Below are 22,637 nucleotides of genomic sequence, written 5' to 3'. Positions count from 1 at the left end.
CAGCCGTTGAGCTCCCCGGGCTCCCCGGGCGGTGGAAGGGGGCCCCCTCCTGCACCACGCTGCTCCCCACCCTCATCCCACCTGCACGCCACCTAGCTGCACCCCCCGCCTCCACGTCCTAAGGAGAACAGATGCCAGCACAGCTGAGGGGATCTCATGTCCAAGCAGAGAAAGAGAATGAAAGGCAGAATGTGAGGTCAGGGCCTGGGAGAAGCCCGGAGAAGCCGCCTTTGGGAATTAGGATGGCTTCTTGCTGGGCTTTTCAGGTTGGCACAGAGAACACCTGCCTCTGCCACAGCCTCCTTTCCATCCCAAAGCCCCGACTCTGGGGACAGACTCCCAGAGCCACAGAGCCGGTCCCCAGCTCTGGTCGGTCCTGCCCGCCTCTGATTTCCAAGGCCTCCTCCTCCTTCTGCCCTCACCACCACTGAGCTCCCACGGGCATCCTGACAAAATGCATGCACTTTGGGGAACCAGTAATATGTAGTAAAAACAGCTCACGTTTCTTTACAGCTCACTAGGGGTCACACAATTTTTTGCGCATTTTACCTGTATCAGTGTCTTCAGTCCTTACAATAACCTAAAGCAGTAGGTACCCGTTTTAATATCTCCATTTTACAGATGAGAAAACTGATACACAGAGCGCGTAAGTAACTTGCTCAAGATCACACACCGAGGAAGTGGCCATGCTGGGGTGACACTGGCTGGTCACCTCCCGGCTGCATTGGCACTCACTGGGCAACACTGTCTTCAGAGGCCGTCCTGGGCAGGTTTTCCCGGGGTTTCTGCCACTGCTCGTATATTTCTAAGTGTTGGAATTCTGTCCTGCTGGCCAGAGAAATATTGAGAATCGTGAGAACTACAAGAAATATGGAGGATTAGCATCTAGGTGTTTTTCCTTTGAAGCATGACTTAGAGTACAGACAACCGATAACTCCAGATGTACTTTTAAAACTTTCATTTTACTCCACTGGGTTGGGTTAGAAGAGATTGGCAATTTTTTCAGAACAAACGGTCCAACTGCACTCAAATCCGGAAAATCTGGTCAACAAAGATGCAGGATGAAGATACCTATTTCCTAACAGAAAAATACATAATTTTATATTAATGATACTGATGTGGCAATTATTAAGGGAATAAATTACAGAAGGAACTTATCAAGTCTGTGCAATGAAACTGAGTGGGTGGGCCTTCTGCCACTTGCTCTTCCTAATCTTTCGAGATAACTCCCTCATCCTGCCTGTGTAACCCCAAACGGAGAGACCGCGCCCCATGGGTGACAGATGAGCAGGTCTTGTTAACGAGAAGGAAGCCACACTTAGAACGAGAAGTGGTCACTTGGTCTTTGGGGTGTGCATCTGGGGCTGCCTGTGCCACCTGGAGGGAAAGCTGAAATTATGGGCGGAGTGGTGGGACCGTCAGGGAGGTCTTGGGATTTGTCAAAGAAGTCCTTTCCAGGGAGAGGCAGATGGCGTTTGGGAGAGTGGGTGAGTGGGCTGGGATTGGGATCAGGTCCATGCAGGGACCGTGGGGATCAGGGAGTTGGAATTTCCCCCTTCCCTCCCCTTCCCCCATTGAGGGTCCTCCTACTATTATCATTCCTGGGGAGAGTCCATATCCAGAGGCCCTGACCTGCAGAAGATAAGGCTGGCAGAGGATGGGACATGCTCAGCCGTGGTGGACACCGGGGATTGACTGGGAACAAGGACGAGGAGGAGGCAAGGGGAGGGCCCAGTCTGGCAGCAGCCTCCCAGGCTTTGAAGACATTGGCCAGGCCTCATGCAGGGCTCCCTGACGCTGAAGGCGTGGATTCTGCTCTTTCTTTCCCATCACCTTCCAGGGGCCCCGTTTTCTTTCTTTCCCCTCACCATCAGCCCCTCTCTCAATCCTCATTCCCTTTCCACAGCAAGAAGGAGACTTCATTGGCTTACGCACTGACAATTTCAGGGGTATTGCCAATGTCAGGTACAGGTTTAACCTGTGTGACCAGGACCCACATTCCCTCAGCCCCTGGGCATGTCTTCTCTAGGAGTTGGTCTTATTCTTGAGGGACTGAGGTGGAAAGTTGTCTCCAGAAATGCCAGCCGACATGCTTTCGGGTTCAAATCTGTCAGATAAGACTGAGATTCTTTCTTTGCTCTAGAGCTGAAGTTACTTTGCTCTGATTGGCCTGGTTTTGTCACATGTCCATTCCAGCAACAAACATTATTGCCAGGAGAGTATGATGCTCTGATTGGCTAGTGCCAGAGCGAAGGGCAGAATCAGCACCACCTAAACCATGTGGAGTCATGGTGGGGATGGGGCAGAAATAGGGGTGGTTGCTGGAAAAGTGGAGGATGCTGGATGCTGGAGAGGCAAGCCCCAATGTCTGCTGTCCCCCCAGTTCCTCCTACCCCCCAATCCCTCATAACTACCCCATTAAATTGAAATCTGGTCCTTAAGACTGAACCCTGGCCTTAATCACTTGGCCGGTGCCCTTGGGGCCTGCCTTAACCCCTGTCAAGTGGAAGAACCTGTCAGGGGGTCTATTAACTGCAAAAATCAACACTGGATATTGAAGAAGTCATGGCAAAAGCTTTTCAATAACGGAGAGGAGATGTATCCCAAATTGACATGATCTACCTTTTTTTTTGGATCTGATTCCTAAGGATGGAAACTTTGAAAGTTTCAGATCGTATTTAAAGGAGCCCATGAAGACATTTTAGCATTTCTTCTGCTTAAAGACCTCAGCAGGGCTACTGCTGGAACTTAGAACTTCGTTATTCCTTATTGTTTGACTTCAAGGTCTACCTCTTAAAAGTCTGGGTTAAGACCAAGCATCATGTCTCTGCAGACTTCAAGCTTTGTATGATTTTACTTTCCATGACACAAAGCTCATTAAAGTGGATTCCACCAGAGCTGTTGGGAGAACTTCGCCTGCCACAAGGGTGGCGTGAAATGTTTCTCTGAAAATATGGACACATTCCTCTTTCAAACCATGGGCCCTCTAGAGTACAAACCACTGATAATTCAAACCACTGTAGTACCTTCACCTAATGCAGTGTGGAGGGTTGCCAGCAAAATACTTTTCTGGAACATAAGCAAATCCATGATTTGACCATAGCCAGTCTAGCGCTCTCTGCTCTTAGCAGACCGTCGCTGATTCTGTATGTTTTATAGCTTAATTTACATGTCTTTCGCCTTGTCTGGGACTTGAACTCTTGCAAAAAACATTGATCACACATTACTTGCTTGCTATGCCTCCTTTTAAAAATTCTTTTGATTTTGTTTCTGACCACAATAGCAATACATGCTCATTATGGAAATTTGGAAAAGCCCAATGAAGAAAAAAAAAACTCAAGTAATTCTAAACTTTTGGTGTAAGCTTTCATTTTCCATGAGTACATACATACATATATATTACACACTGACAGCTTCAGGGGTATTGCTAGTTTCAGGTACAGGTTTAACCTGTGTGACCAGGACCCACATTCCCTCAGCAAATATATATATATTTGCAAAAGAGGATCATTCTTTAGAGGTATTTACCTTTTTCACTGTACAATGCAATGTAAACATTTTTCTGTGTCATTCTTGTATTTTTCATGACTGCGTTGGGTTCAACTTTACATTATTTTAATCTTTTTTCTCTAGCAAGTAGTGTAATTAGGATACTTATGGGTACATCTTGGGGCAAATATATGGGTATTTTCTTGGAGTAAATTCTCAGAAGTAGAAATGCTGGATTGTAAATATGGATATTTTTAAGGCTTTGGGGGCACTATTGCAACCAAATTACTCTTTATTGCCAAAAGTAATTTCTTAACTCTTGGTCCTGATGCCAGTCCTGGCAGCACCGTTGGACAGTATTTAAAGTGCTCCTGGCTGCCCAGTGGGGCATATGTTGCCAAGAGCTGACCTTTGTAGATGCCTCTTTCTGCTACGGTGGTCCTTTGTTCCTTACAGAAGAAGTGGTCTTTAAGGGTTCGATGCTTCCCATGGCTTCTCGTTCAAATATCTCTTTTAGAATTGATGGAGAATGCCATCTCCAGCTTGAGATCAGGGTTGTTCCAGGGGCAGCGCTGTGCTGTCTGTGGCTCAGTCACTCAGCTTTCATTCTTGTGAATTTCCCGCGGAACCGATCCCCTCAATTCCTCTCAAGGAGGATCTGTAGGTAAGGGCCCTTACCTGAGAGTAAGACCTTCTCTCTAGAGCCCAACTTCCTGAGGCTTTGCCACTGGGAACTATTTCACCCACAGGGATTATTTTGCCTTAGACAACACCCTGCTCTCCAGGGATGGCCGTGGTGATCTTCCTGGGACTTGAACTGAGGTGTTTCAGAAAGGCAGTTTTTTAAACCTGGGACTGTTCTTTGTGGCCTTTTAAGATGCTAGCAACCATTGGCCAGAGTAGGAGATGCTCGGTGGAACGAGTCCAGGCTCTCCCTGCACAAGTCACAGCTGCTCTGGCCAATGGGAAATGAGAGCTAATTTGCTCTAAGGGCCCTAATTGGCTGATGGTGTGATTCTGTGCCTACTATTTTAAGGCTGTGTTTCTGGCCCCAGCTTGGCAGGCTTGCTTGAGACATCTGGCAACAATGATCAGAATGCCTCTTTTTTTCAAGGAGGCTCACAATCGATTCATCTATGGACTCAGAGGAAAGGCTCGTTTAGTGGAGCCAACATGTTTCAAAGAGAAGTCTATTTTCATTAACTAGCCTCAAAGCAGTAATTATATGTTCAGAGAACACAGTAAAAATTTATTTCTAAATATTTGGCAGTGAAAGGTTGAAGGCAGTGTGTGTACGTGTGACTGTGTATGCATGTGCGTGTGTGTACACGTGTCCAACATGTTGCATATGTTTTAAATGAACCCAGCATCTTCCCCTCTAAAGAAAAGCAGGAAGTACAATTGTAGGCTTTGAAATTTAATTTTTAGCAGCAGGATGTGTTTCTAAATACTGCTAATAGATCAAAAGGAAAATGTGTGGCTAAAGGCTTTAAAATTGTCATCAAAGCAATTGTGAAGCAAATGAGGTGCCTTTAATTTTTTTTTTTAAAGGATGGTGGTGTCTGAACACAGAAAACCAAATTTCAACCAAGGATCAAAAGCAACGGTGATGTCTTTGCATGCAACGCAGCTGAACTTGGATGCTCCCCCGATCTGATTCACAGTTTATAATCACAGTTATCACAGAACCATTAAAAGCCTATTAACTTGAATTCCCACAATTCCTTGAGGGCAAGGGCGAAGAGAGAGCAAAATAACTTTGAATGTAAATGTAACACCACGTTGGAAAGGAGAGAATCTCTTTTAATTATGCCAGCGGAGGAAGATGTCTTGTGGATGCAACCGCCCTAGCAGATGGCTGCTGTAAGAATACAACACAGAGTCTTAGGAGGCTCGGGACGTTGTGAAAATGGGTTCTCTGTGGAGCGACCGGCGAAGTGTCCGCCTGTCCCAGACCTCTTTCTGGGAGGAGGGAGAGGAGATGGCTGGTTAAAATGTGTTAACTGTTGGGTGGATTGGCTGGACAAACACTATGCAGTGTCCGATCGAATCAGCCTGAAAAGAATCCTCAGTCCCATTTGGCAGAAGCAAAAGCCCAACAAATACCCAAGCCATTGTCTTGTGAGAAATTTGATTTCATGTTTTTCCACCCTTCAGCGCCTTCGCTGACATTTCCCCTAACCATGCTGTTATGTGCTGTACAGCGAGACAGTGAAGTCAATAAGCTGTCCTGAGACCTCAGACAAAAACGGAGCGCTCTTGTCACGCTGCAGAATGGCGCGAGGTCTCGCGCAGCCGGGAGCTGTGTGCGCACCAGTGACGGTCTCTCCCCAGGTCTCGGAGTCCACGCCGGCAAGAGACACGCCTCCGCCCTGGGATGCTGGCTCTACATGGTCCTCGCTCAGGTGTGTGCCCGTGGCCAGCCAGACCTGGTCCTCACCCCACCTTCATAAAGGAACGTTGGAATCACCCGAGGAAGGAAAGCGCTTTCTCTCTGCCATCTCCAGCCCTGGTTCTGCGATAACTAATTCCAGTCAATCCACGCTCACCTAAAATGAGCTCTTCCTGCATGAATTACCCACATTCACTGCCCGGCTTGATCTCGTTCCCACAATGGATGAAGCAAATGGCTCGGTCCAGAGGGAGCGGGTTATTGACTAAGTGCTTAATTAGGCGCACAGCCCTGATGTGGTCATTCTCCTACCGTCAGAACGACTGGACCGTGGCGCGGCGGAACCGTGAATTTGGTTTCCTCTCATTTGCCTGAGCCACAGTTGAATCAATGGGGCAGCAATCTAAATTAAACATTAAGACAACCACACTGCAGCAGGTTTATGTAACTGTGTAAAGAAACAGCATGTAACTCGGGGCCCTCCAGGGAAAAACATTCTCCACTTCCCTACTTCCGTAACAGGCACACCGAAGGTCGGTGTGGTCCCTTAGAAAGATTTTAAGCACCAGAGGGAAAACCTCCTAGGTAAATACGATGTAAACTCAGCCTCCTACTTCGGTTTCCAAATCTTTAAAAGTCTAAACGCACAGTGGTCACCACTGCAGCACTTACCTGTGGGCACGAGGTCAAATGCACCCAGAGGTGCCCTGAATCCACTGACAGGGGCCTCATGGTTCTCCAGGGTGGTGCCTCTCACACTTTACGTGCACACGGGTCACCCAGGAGTCTTGTTAAAAATGAAGATCTGATTCAGTAGGTCTGGGGGTGGCTTAAGACTCTGCATTTCCAATTAACTCTCAAGAGATGCTCAGGCTTCTGGTCCAAGGAGCTCACCTGGAGCAGTGAGGCCTTGGAGGTGCGAAGGTTCCTTACCTCACAGCCAACTTAGGGGGAGGGAGGGACAAAGGGAGCGACGAAAAGACCCTGCGCAGAAGTTAGCATCACAAGACTTGATGCTGTGTGTCCATTTCCTCTTTGCCCTTTCTGGGCACCCCCAGGAGGCAGAAACACCCTGAAATGTGAAGACAGAGCAGAGCAGGAAAGGACAAATTGGGGGCCATCCACACGATTAACTGACTTGATGAACCTTGGATCCCTGTCGAGCTGGAGAAAGTGGGGCCCAGCCAGGGCTCAGCCCACAGCTGTCCTTTACGACTTTGTCTTATTGTTATCTTTGTAACAAGGCTCTTTTATGAGCTCACAATTTCCTGCCAAGTTGATGAAATCTCTATGTTTTATGGTAGACAATAAGAGGCTGCAGGCGACTTTAAAAGGCCTACAGGTCTCCGTTTGGAGACCCTGCCTCCTTGGCTCCCCTCCCCGCAAGGGGCAGAGATGAACTTTCCATCACGTTCCAAAACACTGTTCATTTTCTCTTCAGCTGAAAAATATCTATTTCTTTGGCTGTTTTGCTTTACGATTCTGGAGGCTGGCACTTTCCATCCCAGTGCTCTCTGTTTTGAACCACACTTGTAATTACTGCTGTCTTTTATTCTGTGTCTTCGGAGGACTGTCCCATTCAAACTGCGAGAGGACAAAAGCAGCTGTCTTTCCAGGGGGCGAAAACAATAGCGTGGAGTCTTCACGGAAACCTCAACAACACGGAAACGCAGAAGTGGGAACAGAAATGACAAACGCAACCCACGGAGAAACGGAGAGCAAACTGAGTATTTCCGCCTGTCTTTTTCAAAATTTGGAGAAAGAATGAACTCGGCACGCCTGCTGCCCCTTAAAGGGTGAGTCTTATTTCTAAGGTGCTTTTCCTAAAAAAGCCAAAGCTGCCAACTAGCATTTTGCTGTTGTTGCCTGTTCTCCACGGCTGGTCGAGGTCACAGAGGGCTAGGTGCCTGTCCACTGGCCTCGGACAGCCTGAGGCCTTGAGTGACCTGCCTCCCACTCTCAATCCATCATCTCCAACCTGTGCTGTCCTCTGGTCCTTTTCGGGTCCTGAGTGAGTCAAGCTCCACCCAGCCTCAGGGCCTCTGATGGGCTCTCCATCCTCCTGGCATGTGCACCCCTCTCCCCTTGGCTCACTGAAGTCATGCTTCATTTCATTTCTTCATCACCTTCCCCGTCACCCTTAGATTCACACAGGTCCCTCTGTCATGTGGTCTTGAGCGCCCCCTACCCCTCACAGTTATAACCAATCATTTGTCTGTCTTCCCAGAAGACAGCCAGCTTCATGGGGACAGCAGCAGTACTGACTGTGACCTTCAGTGTGTCTGTCCGGTACAATTGCTGGATTGTGGCACTTCTTTGAGTGACCAAGTCTCCAAGTTATCAATTAACCAACAGCTTCTCTAGACAAGATCTGAAACGTTTATAGCAATTCACGTGTCAGCAAGGTTATTAGACATTCAGTCATGACCAGGCAGCGTCTCATGTCCTTGCTGACTCGTATGTGTTGGCAGAGTCAAGGGTTTTTATAAATGTTACTATGAGTTTCTACTTATCAACTGAATAAACGTCCAAGTTGGTCAAGTTACCCTCCTTGTCTTTCAGTTCGTCTTACTTGACTTCATCCAGGAATTGTTTTCTTGAGTGGAGGAGAGAGAGATGCAGTTAATTTTCTAGATCTCTTGCAACATAGGGTAAAACAAAAAATGTGCTTTACTGTGCAGATGCCTGAGGACTTTTCAAGATGCCATGTAGATGGGTTGTGTATCCATTACAATGTCTATCAAAACCATACGAATCATGACTTGTAATAAAAAAGTGCCATTGAGTCACCTCAATTCAGTTGCTATTTGCAGAAAGAATCCAGATATTTAACTTGCAGGGTGAAATGAAAATATACTGTATAATTCAGGTGCTGGAGAATTTCTCAGATGCTCAACAGTTCACATGCAGATGCCTCGGCTTTCCCTATGTGCAAGTTAAGTTGTCCAGGATTTGCGGATGTGATGGTGGCAGTGAAACTTTCATTTGGTGGGAGGAGGAACTGAAGTGTGCCTGTGTGTGCGCAGGGTAGACGGGGCACCGCGGGTGGGCACAGGCAGACGCATTCGTGGAAACATCCCTGCATGGTACCTGAGATTCAGCATGTCGTTAATTAAAACAAGGAGCAGCACACTGCACTGAAAACACGTGGAAAAGACACACACATCTGCTTTTCATAAAGTCCTTAACGCTCCGGATGTGAAGGATCTAAAGGTCAAAGTACACAACAGCTGTCATGTCAAGAAATACATTGGGCAAAACAGATGTAAATGTTGTAGATGGCTCACTGAAAGTCATTTTTGGTTAATCCATAATTAGGGGGAGGGCTTCAAGATGGCCAAGTAGAAGAACACAGAGCTCACCCTCGCCCATGAATACGTCACAAATACGCCTACATGTGGAACAGTTCTCATAGAAAACACACTGAGTTTTGACAGATCTTGTATGACTGGAACTATAAGGAAAATCTTCACGAAACTGGATAAAGAGTAAGGTCCTACTGTCTGGCATAGGGAACTATATTCAATAGCTTGTAATAGCCTATAATGAAAAAGACTATGAAAAGAAATGTGTATGTATAACTGAATCACTATGCTGTACACCAGAAATGCACACACTGTAAACCGAATATACTTAAACTAAAAAAAAATTTTTGAATCAACAATTTGGGGTACTGATCACCCAATGTATTGGTGGGTCCATGATTTGCTATTTATTAAAAACTAATTTCAGGGATTGCCTTAGTGCTGTTTGAAAACAGTGCGGGCATATAGTGGATGTTCCGTCGATGTTTGTTGAATGAGTGAATGAGCCCTCCACATGCTCATTGTTGTCTTCACAGCCGCCTGTAACAGGCCGTTTTGCATCCCTGCATTGCGAGCAGGGCCCCTCACACGCAAGGACCCTCCCTTGTCCCCAGCCCCAGGGATCTGAGTGCCCTGAGTGTTGCAGGACTTGTTTTCAGGATGGTGGGTCACAAAGTTCAGCCCAGTAATTCAAACCTCTGAAAACAACAACGTCTGCAAGGAGCAACCTCAGCCCAGTCTGCAGCGAGGAAATCCTAGCTGGAGAAAAGCTGAATTTCATTTTTCCTGGCTGGGTACTCTTTATTCAGTTTTGATTTTCTTGGACAAACTTGTTAGAATTTTAAGCAGTCACTCAAAAGGAGAAAATTGGAATACACCTTAAACAGTGATTACATACCTTGTTTAACAGAGCATAAGACTAAATACAGAGGAGATGCAAAATATATTTAGAAATGAGATTTCAGATCTAAAGGATTTTCTGCTCCATTGGTGGAGACAGAGTGAATGCACGTGAAATACTGTGTTGGAAATGGCCCTGTTTTTAGGTTTTCTAAACTCTCAGTCTTTGGCTTCCTCCCCTTCCTGATTGCTTTACTTTCAGTTCGGGGTGTGGGAGAAGCAGCATTCTGCACTAATCCTTTCCCTCCACTTGTGCAGGGTCTCCTGGCTTGGCGTCCCCTGGGGAGGCCACGGAGGAGCAGTCATTTGCCCCCCGTCCTGCTGTTGCTCACTGTGGAGCAGGGTTGCAGCTCCAGCAGGCGTGCAGTCAGGCCCAGCTTCATGTAGATTAAAGAGGGGGAATTAAAAGCAATCCTAGAAAACTCACTGCCAGATAATTTAACAGGGTCAGGGAAGTGCAGTGGATTGAACCCTGTCTGCGGCTGTCATTGAACTTGGCCTCAGTACACCTGGGTTCTCGTTTGGGCTCTGCTGCCTACTTAGCTGTGTGACCGTGGGTGGGTCCCCTCACCTCTCTGCGCTTCAGCCTCCCCGCCTGTAGGTGGCGATGATGGCTAACGCCGGCTCAGCCTTGGTCTGTGGTCCAGCAGGAACCCGGCGGCGCGCTCCAAGACAGGGAGTTGTATGAAGGGTCTCCTCTTAGGGCAGTGGGCAGGGTCTAGGGGCTGACAAGGGACCAGAGAGAGCAGGAAGCCTGGCCTGCCCTTAGCCCAAAGGGACAGGGAGGGGAGCTCTTAACAGCAAGGCTGTAGCTGTGGGAAAGCGGTGGGTGGAGGTGGAGGAACACAGCTCTTCCCCAAGTGCGGCCCGAGAGGGAGGGAGCCCGGGAGAGCAACACTTTGACCCTGAGGGGGGGCTGGAGCCTGTGTGTGCATCTCTTCCCGACTCCACGTTCCGCGATCTATTCCGCGATCATAGAAGCTTGAAAACCATGGTAAAAGTGTTTACACCAGGGAAAGTGGCAAACACCACTACGAACCAGTCTGTTCCCCAGAGAGCAGGTTGTTAGCCATCTACCAGCACACCGCCGCCTTGACCTCTCTCTTCCTGCCCTTCCAGTTCCCACTGGTTCTTCCTATTGGATGGATCCCACGAAAGCAAAGGGTAAGGGAACAGGCGGTGTGGTCTTCATAGGCCAGTGTCCAGGGCGCCAAACCAGGTGGGGATGGGGGGAGAAAGGACCGGAACTGGGGGGAGGGGGGATACAAAAGGAAAATAACCAGCCCACTCTCGGGTTTGTTGTAAGAGTGAAACAGTGACTATGAAAGTGCTTCGCAAATGAAGTGTTTCTCATACGTGTCATCCCTTATTTTTGCAAAGTACTTTACAGTTTACAAAGCACTTCTACGGGTCTGCCTCCTTTGTCACCCCAGTGCTGAGAAGTAGACAGTACATCCTCTTCTGCTCGTCTTCCTAGAATTCAGGGAAATCCCACTGACAGACAGAGTATTTTACAGCCGTTGAGGGGCCGGAGCTGGGGGTGGGGAGCAGAGACTTCGGCTGCCCTTGATGCTCCGTCTCTTTCATGGTGATAGAGCCTTGGACTGGTCCATGACCCCACCAGGACAAAGTCTGTTTTGTAGCCTCCCTGACATCCAAGTGTGACCATGTGACCAAATTCTGGCTCACAAGACGAAGTGTTGCAGGGCAGCTACAAAGACCTTTCCTTGGGAGGAAGCAGCTGAGCCCATGACAAGAGCACATCATGAGTCTGAGAAGCTGCAGAGTGAGAGGCGGGAAGAAGCCTCATCTCCGAGGGGTGCTCAGCCGGCAGCAGATGCCCAGGCAGGCTTCGTTTTCCCCGCACGTCAGGGTTGTCTGTCTAGAGCTGGTACGGCGGCTCCCGGGCACTCAAAGAGGCTGCCCAGCATCTTTTCCTCCTCCCTCCTCAGCGTGAGACTCTGGCCCCGTGGTTGTAGGAGGACAGTCCACCTCAGGCATCACATCCAGGAGCCCCCTCTCTGGACCGTCAGCCCCGCCCGGAGGAGACCCCCACATCACTAACACGACAGCTCTTGTTAGGACCACCTGGTCGATGATTAGGGGAAGGACACGAGGACACAATTTCTTAGCAAAAGAGAGCTGGACAGATTCCCCTGTGGCTGTTTACTTATTCTCGCCAGGAGTCGCCAAGATGATCGTCAAGATACAGCATGAAAGGAAGGAGAAAAAAGACAGAAGCAGAAGCCGCGTTACTGCGGAGCAGTGAGGCAGGACTTGAGTGTCCAGTCCCAGAGAGAAAGGCCGGCTTTCGGGAGCCACCTCTGCAGCTTGGGGGAGGCCAGGGGGCCCTCGGAAAGGCTGGCGAGCTCTGGAGCTGTCCCTGCCACTGGGTACATGACCCTGTTTCCTCATTTGCAGACACCAAAGGTTGTCATGGAGAAAAAATAAAAACACGTGTAAGTGTTTAGCACAGCACCTGGCATTTAAGAATTACTCATGATGATTGCTTTGTCGTGGCCTCGGGGGTATGCAGGGAGGTGGGCGCACAGTGGGGGAGTCTGAGCCGGGACACGGAGGCAGCCGTGAAAGGAGCACGTAGGGAGGCCGGGGTCCTGGCCTGGTGCCGAGCCACTGCTTCAGGCAAGGCAGACTCAGCTTACTTCTCTGAAACCCTCATGGTCACCACGGGGACATTCAAGTCAAAAACCATCAGTTCAAGGACTTAGAGGATATAGGAAGCTTGCCATTATCTCAAGACTGTCTTGTCCACACCCGTCTGACCTTTTGATGGGACATCCTCAGCTGGGACCCGATGGCTCATACACTGAGGCACGGTGGCTCCAAGAAGCCTTCAGGGGGCTTGGAAGACCCGCGCTCCTCTCCCATTGTGATGGCTGGGCTCTGATTCTATGACAACAGGGACCACTCCCGGACTTCCCTTCCAGGGAGAGGCTGAGAATGAAGGATCAGGAAAAAGGAGGGCTGGCTTCCCAGAGCTCGAGCTGATGAGGCCACAGAGAGGTAAGGGAGCCAACCTCAGCCGCCTTCAGCTACCTGCCGAAAATGGCCAAAGGGAGACGCTTCAACCCACCGTTAGACAAGGATGGAAGATGGGTAAGAAAGATACCCCACCTGCTGCCCTTCTCAGGCCACGTGGGTGTGGCCAGGGCACAGAGCTGAGTCCACATCCCACTTCTGCTACGTATCATAGTGTGACATCTGACAGATCACTTCACCCAGCCTCAGTTCCTTCATCTGTGAAATGGGAATCTCATGGTACTTTAGCGAGGATTACATGAAATAAATCTGTATAAAACGCTCAGCACACTGACACCTTGTGAATGTCCACTCAGCAGTCATTGCCGTGTGCTCTACTTTGTCTTTTTTTCTGTGACATCTATCTTCTGACATACTCTGTAATTTATTATTTCATGTGTGTTTGTCTCCCCCTCCTCGAATAGGAACTCCATGGGGCTGGTATCTTTCCTTTTTTAATTTACTGATTATGTCAAAGAAAACTGTGGTGCTAATCTTTTTAAGGAAAGCAATACATAGAAAGATTAAAAAATGTTTTTGTTGTTGTTTGTTTGAAAAGAAAAAGAAAAATGGAAAAACAACTTGGAAAATTTGAGTCTGAAGACTTTAAAAACCTGACTGTACCCACCTGGACATGACCTTGGCTAAGCAGCTCAGTCTTTCTAAATCTTGGTTTCATCATCTGTTAGATGAGAGTGTAATATAGAGGGCCATGGTTAGAGGGCCATGGTGGGGACATGGCATAATGTGCTTAGCATAATGCATGGAAACATAGTAACCACTCAATACTTGCTAACTATTACACAGATAATGTATAGTATACGTATATGTGTCCACCTTGCAGAACCTACAGATGCCGAAGGGCAACTAAGGAACCAGAGCATCCATGTATTTTGGTACCTGCAAGGTGGGATGGGGGGCCTGGAATCAATCCCCTGCAGATTCCAAGGGACATATATTTACACTGACGTACTCTTCTTGTATACCCTGCTCCATTCCATAAAGATTTAAAGTAATGTATGGAAGATATTCACAAAAGTAAAAATGTATAAAAAGATAAAAAGTCAGAACCAGTTTAAATATACTTTAGAATAAGAGGCTGAGACTGGGAAAATATATGACGTAGCTATACAGGCCGTCTGGCCTACACAGTGGCTATCTGGACATCAAATTTGACTCTGAGTTTCCCGGCAGCCAAAGTAAAATGGAAAATAGTGTAAACTACGTAACACTAATTGGTCAGGAAGAGACAAGCATAAGCTTCTAGGGCTAAGTAGCTTCCCCTCTTTTTATCACCTGTGATATCAGTTAGGATTGTGTTTGACTGGATATTATGGAAAGCTGGCTGCAGTGCCTTAACCAGACAGGGGTCAGTGTGTCTCAAGTGACAATCAGTCCAGAAGGAGGCATTTCAGGGCTGGTACAGACGCTCTAGGGCATCATCAGAGGCCCAGGTTCTTTCCAGCCTTCTGTTCTGTCATCCTTAGTGCAGGGCTCAACTCAGGCAGCTAAATGAGGGGAAGGTCAAAGGCCAGAAGGCCAGAAGGCCCCTGTCAGCTAAGTCTGCCCCTTTTTCTGGGAAAAACAACAGCTTTCCCAGGAGCCCCACCCACAGACTTCTGCTTTCATCTCAGTGGGTCATGTGAGCCCAAAGGGAGTTTGGGGGGTTGTTTTTTAACCAGCCACATGGCCACCCCAGACAAAGTCGGGGTTGAGTTATAAGAAAGAAATCGAGAAAGGACACTGCATCTCCTATTGGGACCTTAGGAATGTACCAGGGTCCCGTTTAAGCAGAGAGGTTTTATCTCTCCAAAGTCCAACTCGAGCCTCTGCTGTGGGTCCTTTTGGCTGCCAGCTCCTAAGAGCATAAAAAGAATCGTGCTGACATGAAGTTTCCCAAAGTCACTGGTAGATGAGTTGGGAAAATTAAAGAAATTGTTGGCTTTGCGTCAGCAGCAGCCCATTTGGGAGACAGTAATTGCCACATTGAAGGTGACAGTCATTTTGCAGTTGACCTTGCTGGTTGTAATCTGGCTGTTGCCAGGGAGGAAAGGCTCTCTGCACACAATCTCACCTTCCTATTTAATATTTCAGTCATTCAGTGATTGAAGGCAGCAAAAATTTCACCGCCAACTAGTTAAAAAGCTTTATTTCACGGTTACAATATCTAACAGAAGGGTTTATTTCACAGCTATCATGTTATAGCCATTAAATATATATTTTAAAAGAGTGAAATTAAAATGCTGGAGCCATTTTTTAACAGTGATTTAGTCCACAGACTTGCAGAATACAAATGAACTCAAGCCCGTTGTCTTTTAGTTGGTGAGAGGGATCCATCCTGATGTTAGAACAACTCCCCACCCCCGGCCTGATTTTCCAGCTTGGAAAATCAGATTAGAGGAAGGAAAAAGGGGAAGGTTCTGAGTCTGGAGGCCCTTTGGGTTATTTATACTTACTTGAAAATTGTTTTAAAATGTTTAAAAATATAATACAGGATGAATTAGGAATGTACGGGTTGACTTTGAAAATTTTCTAGGGTCAATTGTAAAGTAAGAAAAGCAAGGTGCAGAATGCTATGGAGCCTATGGTCCAGTTTTTGTAAAGCCGTATAAATCCCCGCTGCAGGTACAGGTGTTTGTAAAGGATCATGGGAGAGCTCACTTGTTCTTATTGTTACCTGGGGTGGCAGTGGGGGTGTCAAGAAGGGGGAGGAGGGAGTAACTGAAAGTTACTGTGAGATAAAAAGATACTCATAACTTATCATAAATCACATTTACAATATGATCCAATTATGCAAAATTTTGCACACATACGAGTGTGCGGTCGCATAGGTGCGCATTACAAAGAGTTAAGGGGAAAGAGTGGTGGGATTCTGTGGGCATTTTCTTTCCTTTCTTATGTTTTTCTTTCTTGTTTGAACTATTTTAAACCATGAGTAGGTATTACAACTCTGATCAGAAACAAATACAGTTATTTCCGTTGTGGAAAACAAGACAACGGAATAGATGCCCTTGGTTTAAAAATCATTTAAACGAATGGAAAAAAGGTCTTCCTCCTTCCCTGATGCCTTCCTCCGAGGTGTCTCTGTCGCCAGGTTCCTGCTGCTCCGTGGAGGAGCCCGGCCGCACGACAGCGTGTTGGCTGGCGTGGCTGTTCCGTTCCTACTCTCCTCACCCCACTGGCCACCGTTCGCATGTGTTTAATGAGCGTTCTCTGACTCAGATGCGTTCTGGTGAATTACGCATTGTTGTCTTGCGTGTGGGGGTCACTTATTTGCATAAATGGGGTTGGATTACAGATCTCATTCTGTTTCTTCTTTCCTCTCAGCATGGCGTTTAAAGGATCACTCCGTTGCTAAGTGTCATCTAGTCCATTGCTTCTCTTTGCTCTGCCGGCAATGCCCCACCAAGTACACCACGTCGATGACATCATCTCTCCACCTTTTGCTGTAAATAGCATACAGAAACATAGTCTTGTGCATAAATTAAACAAAAGCCACCTGGATATACAGTTATATTATGACTTGAGAAGGAATAGGAGAGAACAGCAATGTTGGCCAATATCATTAATAATGTCGAAGGCGAGGAAAGAAGTCTAGCCTGGGGGTGATGGCAGTGGGTTTAGGGACAAGGGAGGGGACAGCTGTGAGCAACAATGAACCTGCTAACAGCTACCGAACACTCTCTGGGTGCATGTGCTTCTGCTTTTAATCACATCTACCCTATCAGGTAGGTATTATTATTCCCATTTTGCAGATAAAGAAACTGGGGCCTGGAAAAATTAAGTCTCTTGCAGAAGGTCCACCTTGTAGGAGAGAGAGCTAGAATTGGACTCAGGGCCTTTGAATCTGCTGTCTGTGACCCCTCCACCCCCATTATCCTTCCTCCTCCTGCAGGAATTTTCACCACGTGATGGGGTCTTGCCTTCTGTGTGTATTTTAGTTCCCATTCATATCCCTCTTCTAGGGATCCCTACTTCAAAGCCTACTTTTTTGGGGTGGCTTTTAAGAGGTGCCATTGAAATAAAATTGGGGGCTGAGCTACAGTGGCCACCAAGGCCGTCCACATGCCCCTTCGGGAGTGGAGTCCTTCCCACAGCTGCCGAAAGTGTGGCCTGGGAGGTCCAGTCCTGGGTATTCCCTGGCTGGAAAGAGCTGACTCTGCAAGGACACCCCCTCTTCCTGGGCCTCCCACCTTCCTCTTCTACCCAGTGACTGATAGATGAAGGCATACAGAGGACCAGTCCTTTCCCTCCAGCTCAGGACAACTCTGAGAGCACACCCCATGTCTAGGGCTCGCTGTGGGGTTGGTCGAGGCCTTTGCTGGGACTGCCTCCCTCGGCCCAGTCCTGTTTCCTTCTGTTCATAGGGAGATGCTAAAGCCCACCCCCCAGCCCACCCCCAGGCACCCCAGTGACCTTCCCACCCCCTACCATTCTGCATTCTCAGTGGAGACTCACTGTGACCCTTCTCTCCTCGCCTTCCCTGTGTCCTGAGGTCCACCTCATACCTGCAGGAGGTTGGCTCATCCCTTTGAACATGGGTTGAATCCTTGACCCCAAGTGTGGGGAGCTCCCTGACCAGAAGGAGGATCTCAAGTAACACATTTCTGACTCCTCAGAGCACAGCAGCTCACTCCCACAGGGCCACACCCTCCGCAGAGACAGAGGGAACATTTCCAGGCTCCAAGCAGCAGGGTGGCCCCCGTAACTTGAAACAACCAGCACCGATGGCCTTGGGCCATTACAATATTTTTTGTCTTGGAAAGAACACTTGAAAATTACAAAAATTATGCCATTTCCATTGCATGCCAGAAACACCCAAATTGCATTTTAATCACTTTACAGAGGAAGCCCTGATACTTGGCTTGGAGATTCAGATGTGTCTGGTTTTAATCAGGTCGTGTGCTGTTTTCCAGTTCCCTCACATTGGACTCATGCAAAAGACACCGGAATCTATCACATGTACTACGTTAAAAGAGCCCCAGAATCCACGTTTGTCTCGGCAAGTGGAGGGGAAGCTACCGCCAATCTACAAAGTCCGGGAGAAGGTGAGCCCAGAGCGCTGGCCACAGCCACATGCCCCGTGGCTCCTCACGGGGTGGGACTGCTGGCACTTCTGGCCAGACAGCTCTTCCTTGGAGGCAACTGCTCACTTACCCTCCCTGGATTCCTAAATTCTGGTGGCATGTCCACCTCATAACTGGTCACTATGACACCCCAAATACTCTCTAGAGGAAACTGCATCCTGGTCCGGACAATAAAATTAAGGCTCCTCTATGAGCAAAGCTCTCTTTCTTTTTAAAATTCCTTTTTATTTTTAAATTTGAGGGGGGTGATTAGGGGTTTTATTTATTTATTTATTTATTCAGTGGAGGTACTGGGGACTGAACCCAGGACCTTGTGCATGCTAAGCACATGCTCTACCACTGAGCTACACCCCTCTCCACCTGGCCCAGTCTATGGACAAAGTTCTTAATACGCACATTCTACCTTCCTGGACAGTTCATGAGCAACTTTTGGGGCATGAAGTGCCTGAGGGGGAAGGAGGTATTGATTTCACACTTGGGCCCCCTGGGCCAGTGCTCTGGTCTTCCAGGAGCCTTACAGGATGAAGAAGATGGCCTCGAATTTCCTCTCCAGCTTTGAATTCCATGCCTATAAGCTTTCCTTGCCTTGCCTCCGATAAGGTGCTTTAAAGAGAATTTTTATGATTTTCAGCAAGTTGGCCGTAAGGCTGAGTTTCAAAGCGTTGAGCTGACGGGCAAGCCTGCGACCTCACCCCCATGCTGTTTGCTCCAGCAAAAGGCCAACGGGTTTCATTCTTCCTGGGAGGTCCCTTCGCCTCCTCCATGCCACTGTAGGCGGGTTCTGGAAACACACTGCAGTTCTGATGTGTGTCTCTTTCTCTCTCTCCTCACTCTTTTCCAGCAAGCAGTGGGTAACAGCTTCCCCTTCTCCGTGCATGACAATCGGCACAGCTTTCAGAACTCTGGATACTATTTTGACTCTGTGAGTATTTCTCTCCAACTTGCTAATGAAATGAAGAGGGACGTCAGGGTTCTTGGTTTTCTCTGACATGCTGAAGAGAGAAGACTGACCTCAAAATTGGAACAAGGTCAAAATTAAAGCCTCACAGGAGGTTGCCAGGGGGGTGGGGGGAGCATGATGTTCTCAAAGTCCCACGCAGCTTTCAAAGTCTGCACCCACCCGTCTTCCTCTGGCGTATGTTTTCGTGCACGTCACGCTTCTCAAAGTACCTTCCCATAAACGGTCTCATTTGTGAGCCTTCTTGGGAAGATCTGTCATGGGAAGAAGGGATTGCCTGTGTGTGTCTCTGGATGGCAGAGCCAGGACCCACAAGGAGGAGTCCAAAGGATGGGGAACTTACACGTTATAAAGAAGGACTTCCGAATAACTGTAATAGTCTTTTCGCTAGACCTGGTGATTCCCCCATCATTGGAGCAGGTGTTAGTGGTGGTGAGCACAGAACTGTGCAATGGAAATAGACTGCAAGATAGATTATATGTAATTCTAAATTTCCTGATGGCCACATTAGTAAAAATAAGAAACTGGTAAAATTAATTTTAATATATTTTATTTAATCCAGTAATTCCCCAAAGTATCAATTCTACCTGTAATCAATCAGAAGTTATTAAAAGAAGATATTTTACATTCCCCAAACTAAGTGTTTAAAATCCAGTTTGTATTTTACACTCATGGTACATCTCAGTTTGGAAGATGCACATTTTAAGTGTTCAATAGCCCATGTGGCTAGGGACCATCAAACTGGACAGCACAGGATTAATGTATTTTAGGTAGAAGGTTGTATCAGGTGACCCCTGAGAATCTTTACCAAACCTGAAAGTCAACGATGACAGTGATAATGTTAATAATAGCCACCATTTATTAAGCATTTGCTGTATGCTAGCACCTCATATTATCCCATTTAATCCTCACCACAATCCTACTGGTCAATTACTCTTGTCATCCCCAATTTGGAGATGGGGAAACTGACAGCTGACAAAGTTAAACAATTTGCTAAAGTTACCTTTTCTTCTAGGAGACAGTATCTAGGCTAAATTTAAATGGTTTAACCAAAAAAAATTTGGCCTCTGCAGAGTGTTGAATAAAGAAGCAGAATGTCCACTCTGCCTGCTTCTCTAAATAGAATGTTTAAAATGTTTTTCTAAATTGCCAAAGTAATATGTGTCCTATAAAAATTTCAAATAATACAGAATTATATAAAATTAAAATTTCATGGGTGTTTACAAAGAATATGTATTCCCCACCCGTTGGTTACAAAGTTCTTTATATTTATTAATTCAGGACTGTTAATTACGTTACTTAAATCCTTCACATCCTTTTCTTAATATTTGTCCTTAGCTGCCAATTTCTCCTCCTAAGATTATTCTTGAGTTTCTATATTTTTTTTCTGCCTGATATAGTTTAATACCACACCTTTCTGCACAAAAATTCATGACTTTTATTTTCTTGATGGCCTTTGCTACTTATCGATATGAAGTAGCCCTCTTCATATGCGTTAATACTTCTAGCCATGGATTCTACATTGTGATATTAGTTTTGCCACTATTACTTTTTTTTGTTAACATTTCCCCCTTATATCATGTTCCATTCCTTTGACTTGATACTTTGTAGTCATTTTGTTTTGGATTTGTTTTTTATTATTATTAGAATAGAACACAATTTCTAAAAAAATCTAATAGTCATTGTTTATATGAGAATTTAACACATTCATGTTGTTATAATAATTTTGGGGTGTTTCATTTCTGCTACTTCATTTTATGTTTCCTGTGGGATGAGATCCAAAGGTGCTGCTCCCTTCATTGGGAGTGCTCTAAGATGAGAAAGAATCTTTGGACCTCTCGGAGTAAGAACCATGTATCCCATAGGGCACTGGGGATGTGGTGTGGGACAGATACGCTGAGGAACCACTTGGTTGCAAAGAACCTACTTGGGGTCTCTAAGAGTCTAGGCTGGGATCTCTCTGGTTCTGCCCTTCATATCTCTAGAAGTCCAATGCCCTTGGTGTGGAGTGGAAGGCTGTGAGAACCAGGATGTTGTGGGTGTCAATTTACAGCCCTCAACAGGTTGGTAAAGGGTACCTCTGGTAAAGGGTGGTCATACTGTGCATTTAAACATAGGATGTCACAGAGCTGGTTTTGCTAAAGACCTCTGGACTGTGTAACCTTGAACATTTTTCCCCTAATCTTCTTGTGATCCTTCTCCAGGGCCTGGGACGTAAGAAGGTCTCCCCAGAAAAAGGGCAACACATTTCAAGAAATTTCAATCTTTGGGCATGTGACTATGTTCCATCTTGTCTCGATGGCTTTTCAAATAACCAGATATCCTATGTCTATCGGGAAGCTGTGGTGGTCCCAATTTTCAGACGCTTTCCAAGACGTTATAATGAGATATGGAACACTTTTAAATTTATTCCCCAGCAAAGTTATATGGAGTTTTTGAAAAAGAATCCAAAAGTAAGGTTCATGATGAACAAAAAGGCCAATTCTCCACTGGAGCCCTAATCTTGCCCGAAGATTCTTGATGAGTTTTGCAATATTGTTATTTCATCGGACATTCTAAAAGTATGTGTTTTCCGATCCAGCACTACATCAGATTTGACATAAGATTTGTTTAAAATTAGAGATTATAGACCACATGTGCCTTAACGCTGAGGTGAAGTTTTCTTGCAGTGACAACAAAGAGATTAAAGTCCTTATATTGAGAAACCAGAAAGGCAACAGATAATGTTACCACTCTTCACCTTTAAAATATTTTTATCATTTTAATAAAGTTGAAAAATATTCAACTCCTTTATGAAACAAAGATGTGTGAAGACACACACATTTTAAATGGATGTGTTTTAAATGAAAATGTGTTTAAATAAAATTTTTAATTGCCACATTAACTTTCGGGAGAGCTAAGAAATTATATAATTAATCTATGCCTACATTTTCATTTTGAAATTTCAAACAAAACAGAGGAAGCAGGAGTCCCCTTTGATTTCAGCACATCTCTAATCCTTGTCCTGTCCCCAGAAGTAAGCTAACCATTTGCTTTTACTCTGTGCATTTACAATCATATACATGGGCATAACTACATAGTATTTTTGAACGTACATTATGTTACACAGTACGTAGTGTAATATTCTTGAAGAACATAATGTATCTTGGAGTTCTTGCAGTATCAGTGTGAATAGATTGGTTTGTTTTTTAAACGACTACACTGTATTCCCTAATATGGATGTACCATATTTTAAAAAAAACTATCTTATTAATGAGCATTTGAATTGTTTCTAATCTTTGGCAGTCAGAGCTGGTGCTGCATGAACATGCATGATCAACCTTTTGGGTGCACGTTCACCTGCACTCTGGAGAATCTCTGAAACTTACCTTGTTGATGCTGGACTGGACAGTATGCATAGACTTTTAATAAATGCTGCCAAATTATCTTTGAAAAAGACTGGACCAATTAAACCACTACCAACAGTA

At 46.3% G+C, this 22,637-nt stretch overlaps 1 protein-coding gene and 2 long non-coding RNA genes across 8 annotated transcripts in view; 2 read left to right on the top strand and 1 right to left on the bottom strand.

The window, feature by feature from the left end:
- The window catches only part of LOC140699471 (uncharacterized), a 20,988-nt gene extending 15,693 nt beyond the window's left edge, over window positions 1–5,295 (top strand). For 4 of the 5 annotated variants that reach the window (XR_012077668.1, XR_012077669.1, XR_012077665.1 and 1 more), the window contains exon 6: window positions 622–1,113. This is a non-coding gene — a long non-coding RNA (uncharacterized lncRNA). Of the gene's footprint in view, window positions 1–621; window positions 1,114–5,040 lie in introns of those variants that run through there. The other variant, XR_012077666.1, reaches the window with a different exon arrangement.
- LOC140699472 (uncharacterized) lies at window positions 944–13,156 on the bottom strand. 2 transcript variants are annotated; one of them, XR_012077670.1, is made up of 3 exons: window positions 10,658–13,156; window positions 6,554–9,088; window positions 944–1,078 (listed from the first exon to the last, which is right to left on the bottom strand). It is a non-coding gene; the product is annotated as an uncharacterized lncRNA (long non-coding RNA). The 2 variants fall into 2 exon arrangements; XR_012077671.1 differs by lacking the exon at window positions 944–1,078 and adding an exon at window positions 5,274–5,934.
- On the top strand, window positions 13,015–22,637 carry TEX36 (testis expressed 36). Its single transcript, XM_006207431.3, has 4 exons — window positions 13,015–13,203; window positions 18,042–18,173; window positions 19,054–19,134; window positions 21,375–22,637. The coding sequence occupies exons 1-4, from the start codon at window positions 13,153–13,155 to the stop codon at window positions 21,669–21,671; spliced, it is 561 nt and encodes a 186-aa protein (XP_006207493.2). The 5' UTR covers window positions 13,015–13,152; the 3' UTR covers window positions 21,672–22,637.

The sequence above is a fragment of the Vicugna pacos genome, chromosome 11 (genome assembly GCF_048564905.1).
Source record: "Vicugna pacos chromosome 11, VicPac4, whole genome shotgun sequence".
NCBI classification, from domain to species: domain Eukaryota; kingdom Metazoa; phylum Chordata; class Mammalia; order Artiodactyla; family Camelidae; genus Vicugna; species Vicugna pacos.
This window is presented reverse-complemented; position numbering and strand designations above follow the sequence as displayed.

What these genes read in the sequence shown, in the direction of transcription:
- TEX36 (XM_006207431.3), top strand. Translation starts at nt 13,153, where the DNA reads ATGGCCAAAGGGAGACGCTTCAACCCACCGTTAGACAAGGATGGAAGA. An exon ending in TAGACAAGGATGGAAGATGG is followed by an intron (nt 13,204 to 18,041) that starts GTAAGAAAGATA and finishes GCTGTTTTCCAG; the next exon opens with TTCCCTCACATTGGACTCAT. An exon ending in CTGGATACTATTTTGACTCT is followed by an intron (nt 19,135 to 21,374) that starts GTGAGTATTTCT and finishes ATCCTTCTCCAG; the next exon opens with GGCCTGGGACGTAAGAAGGT.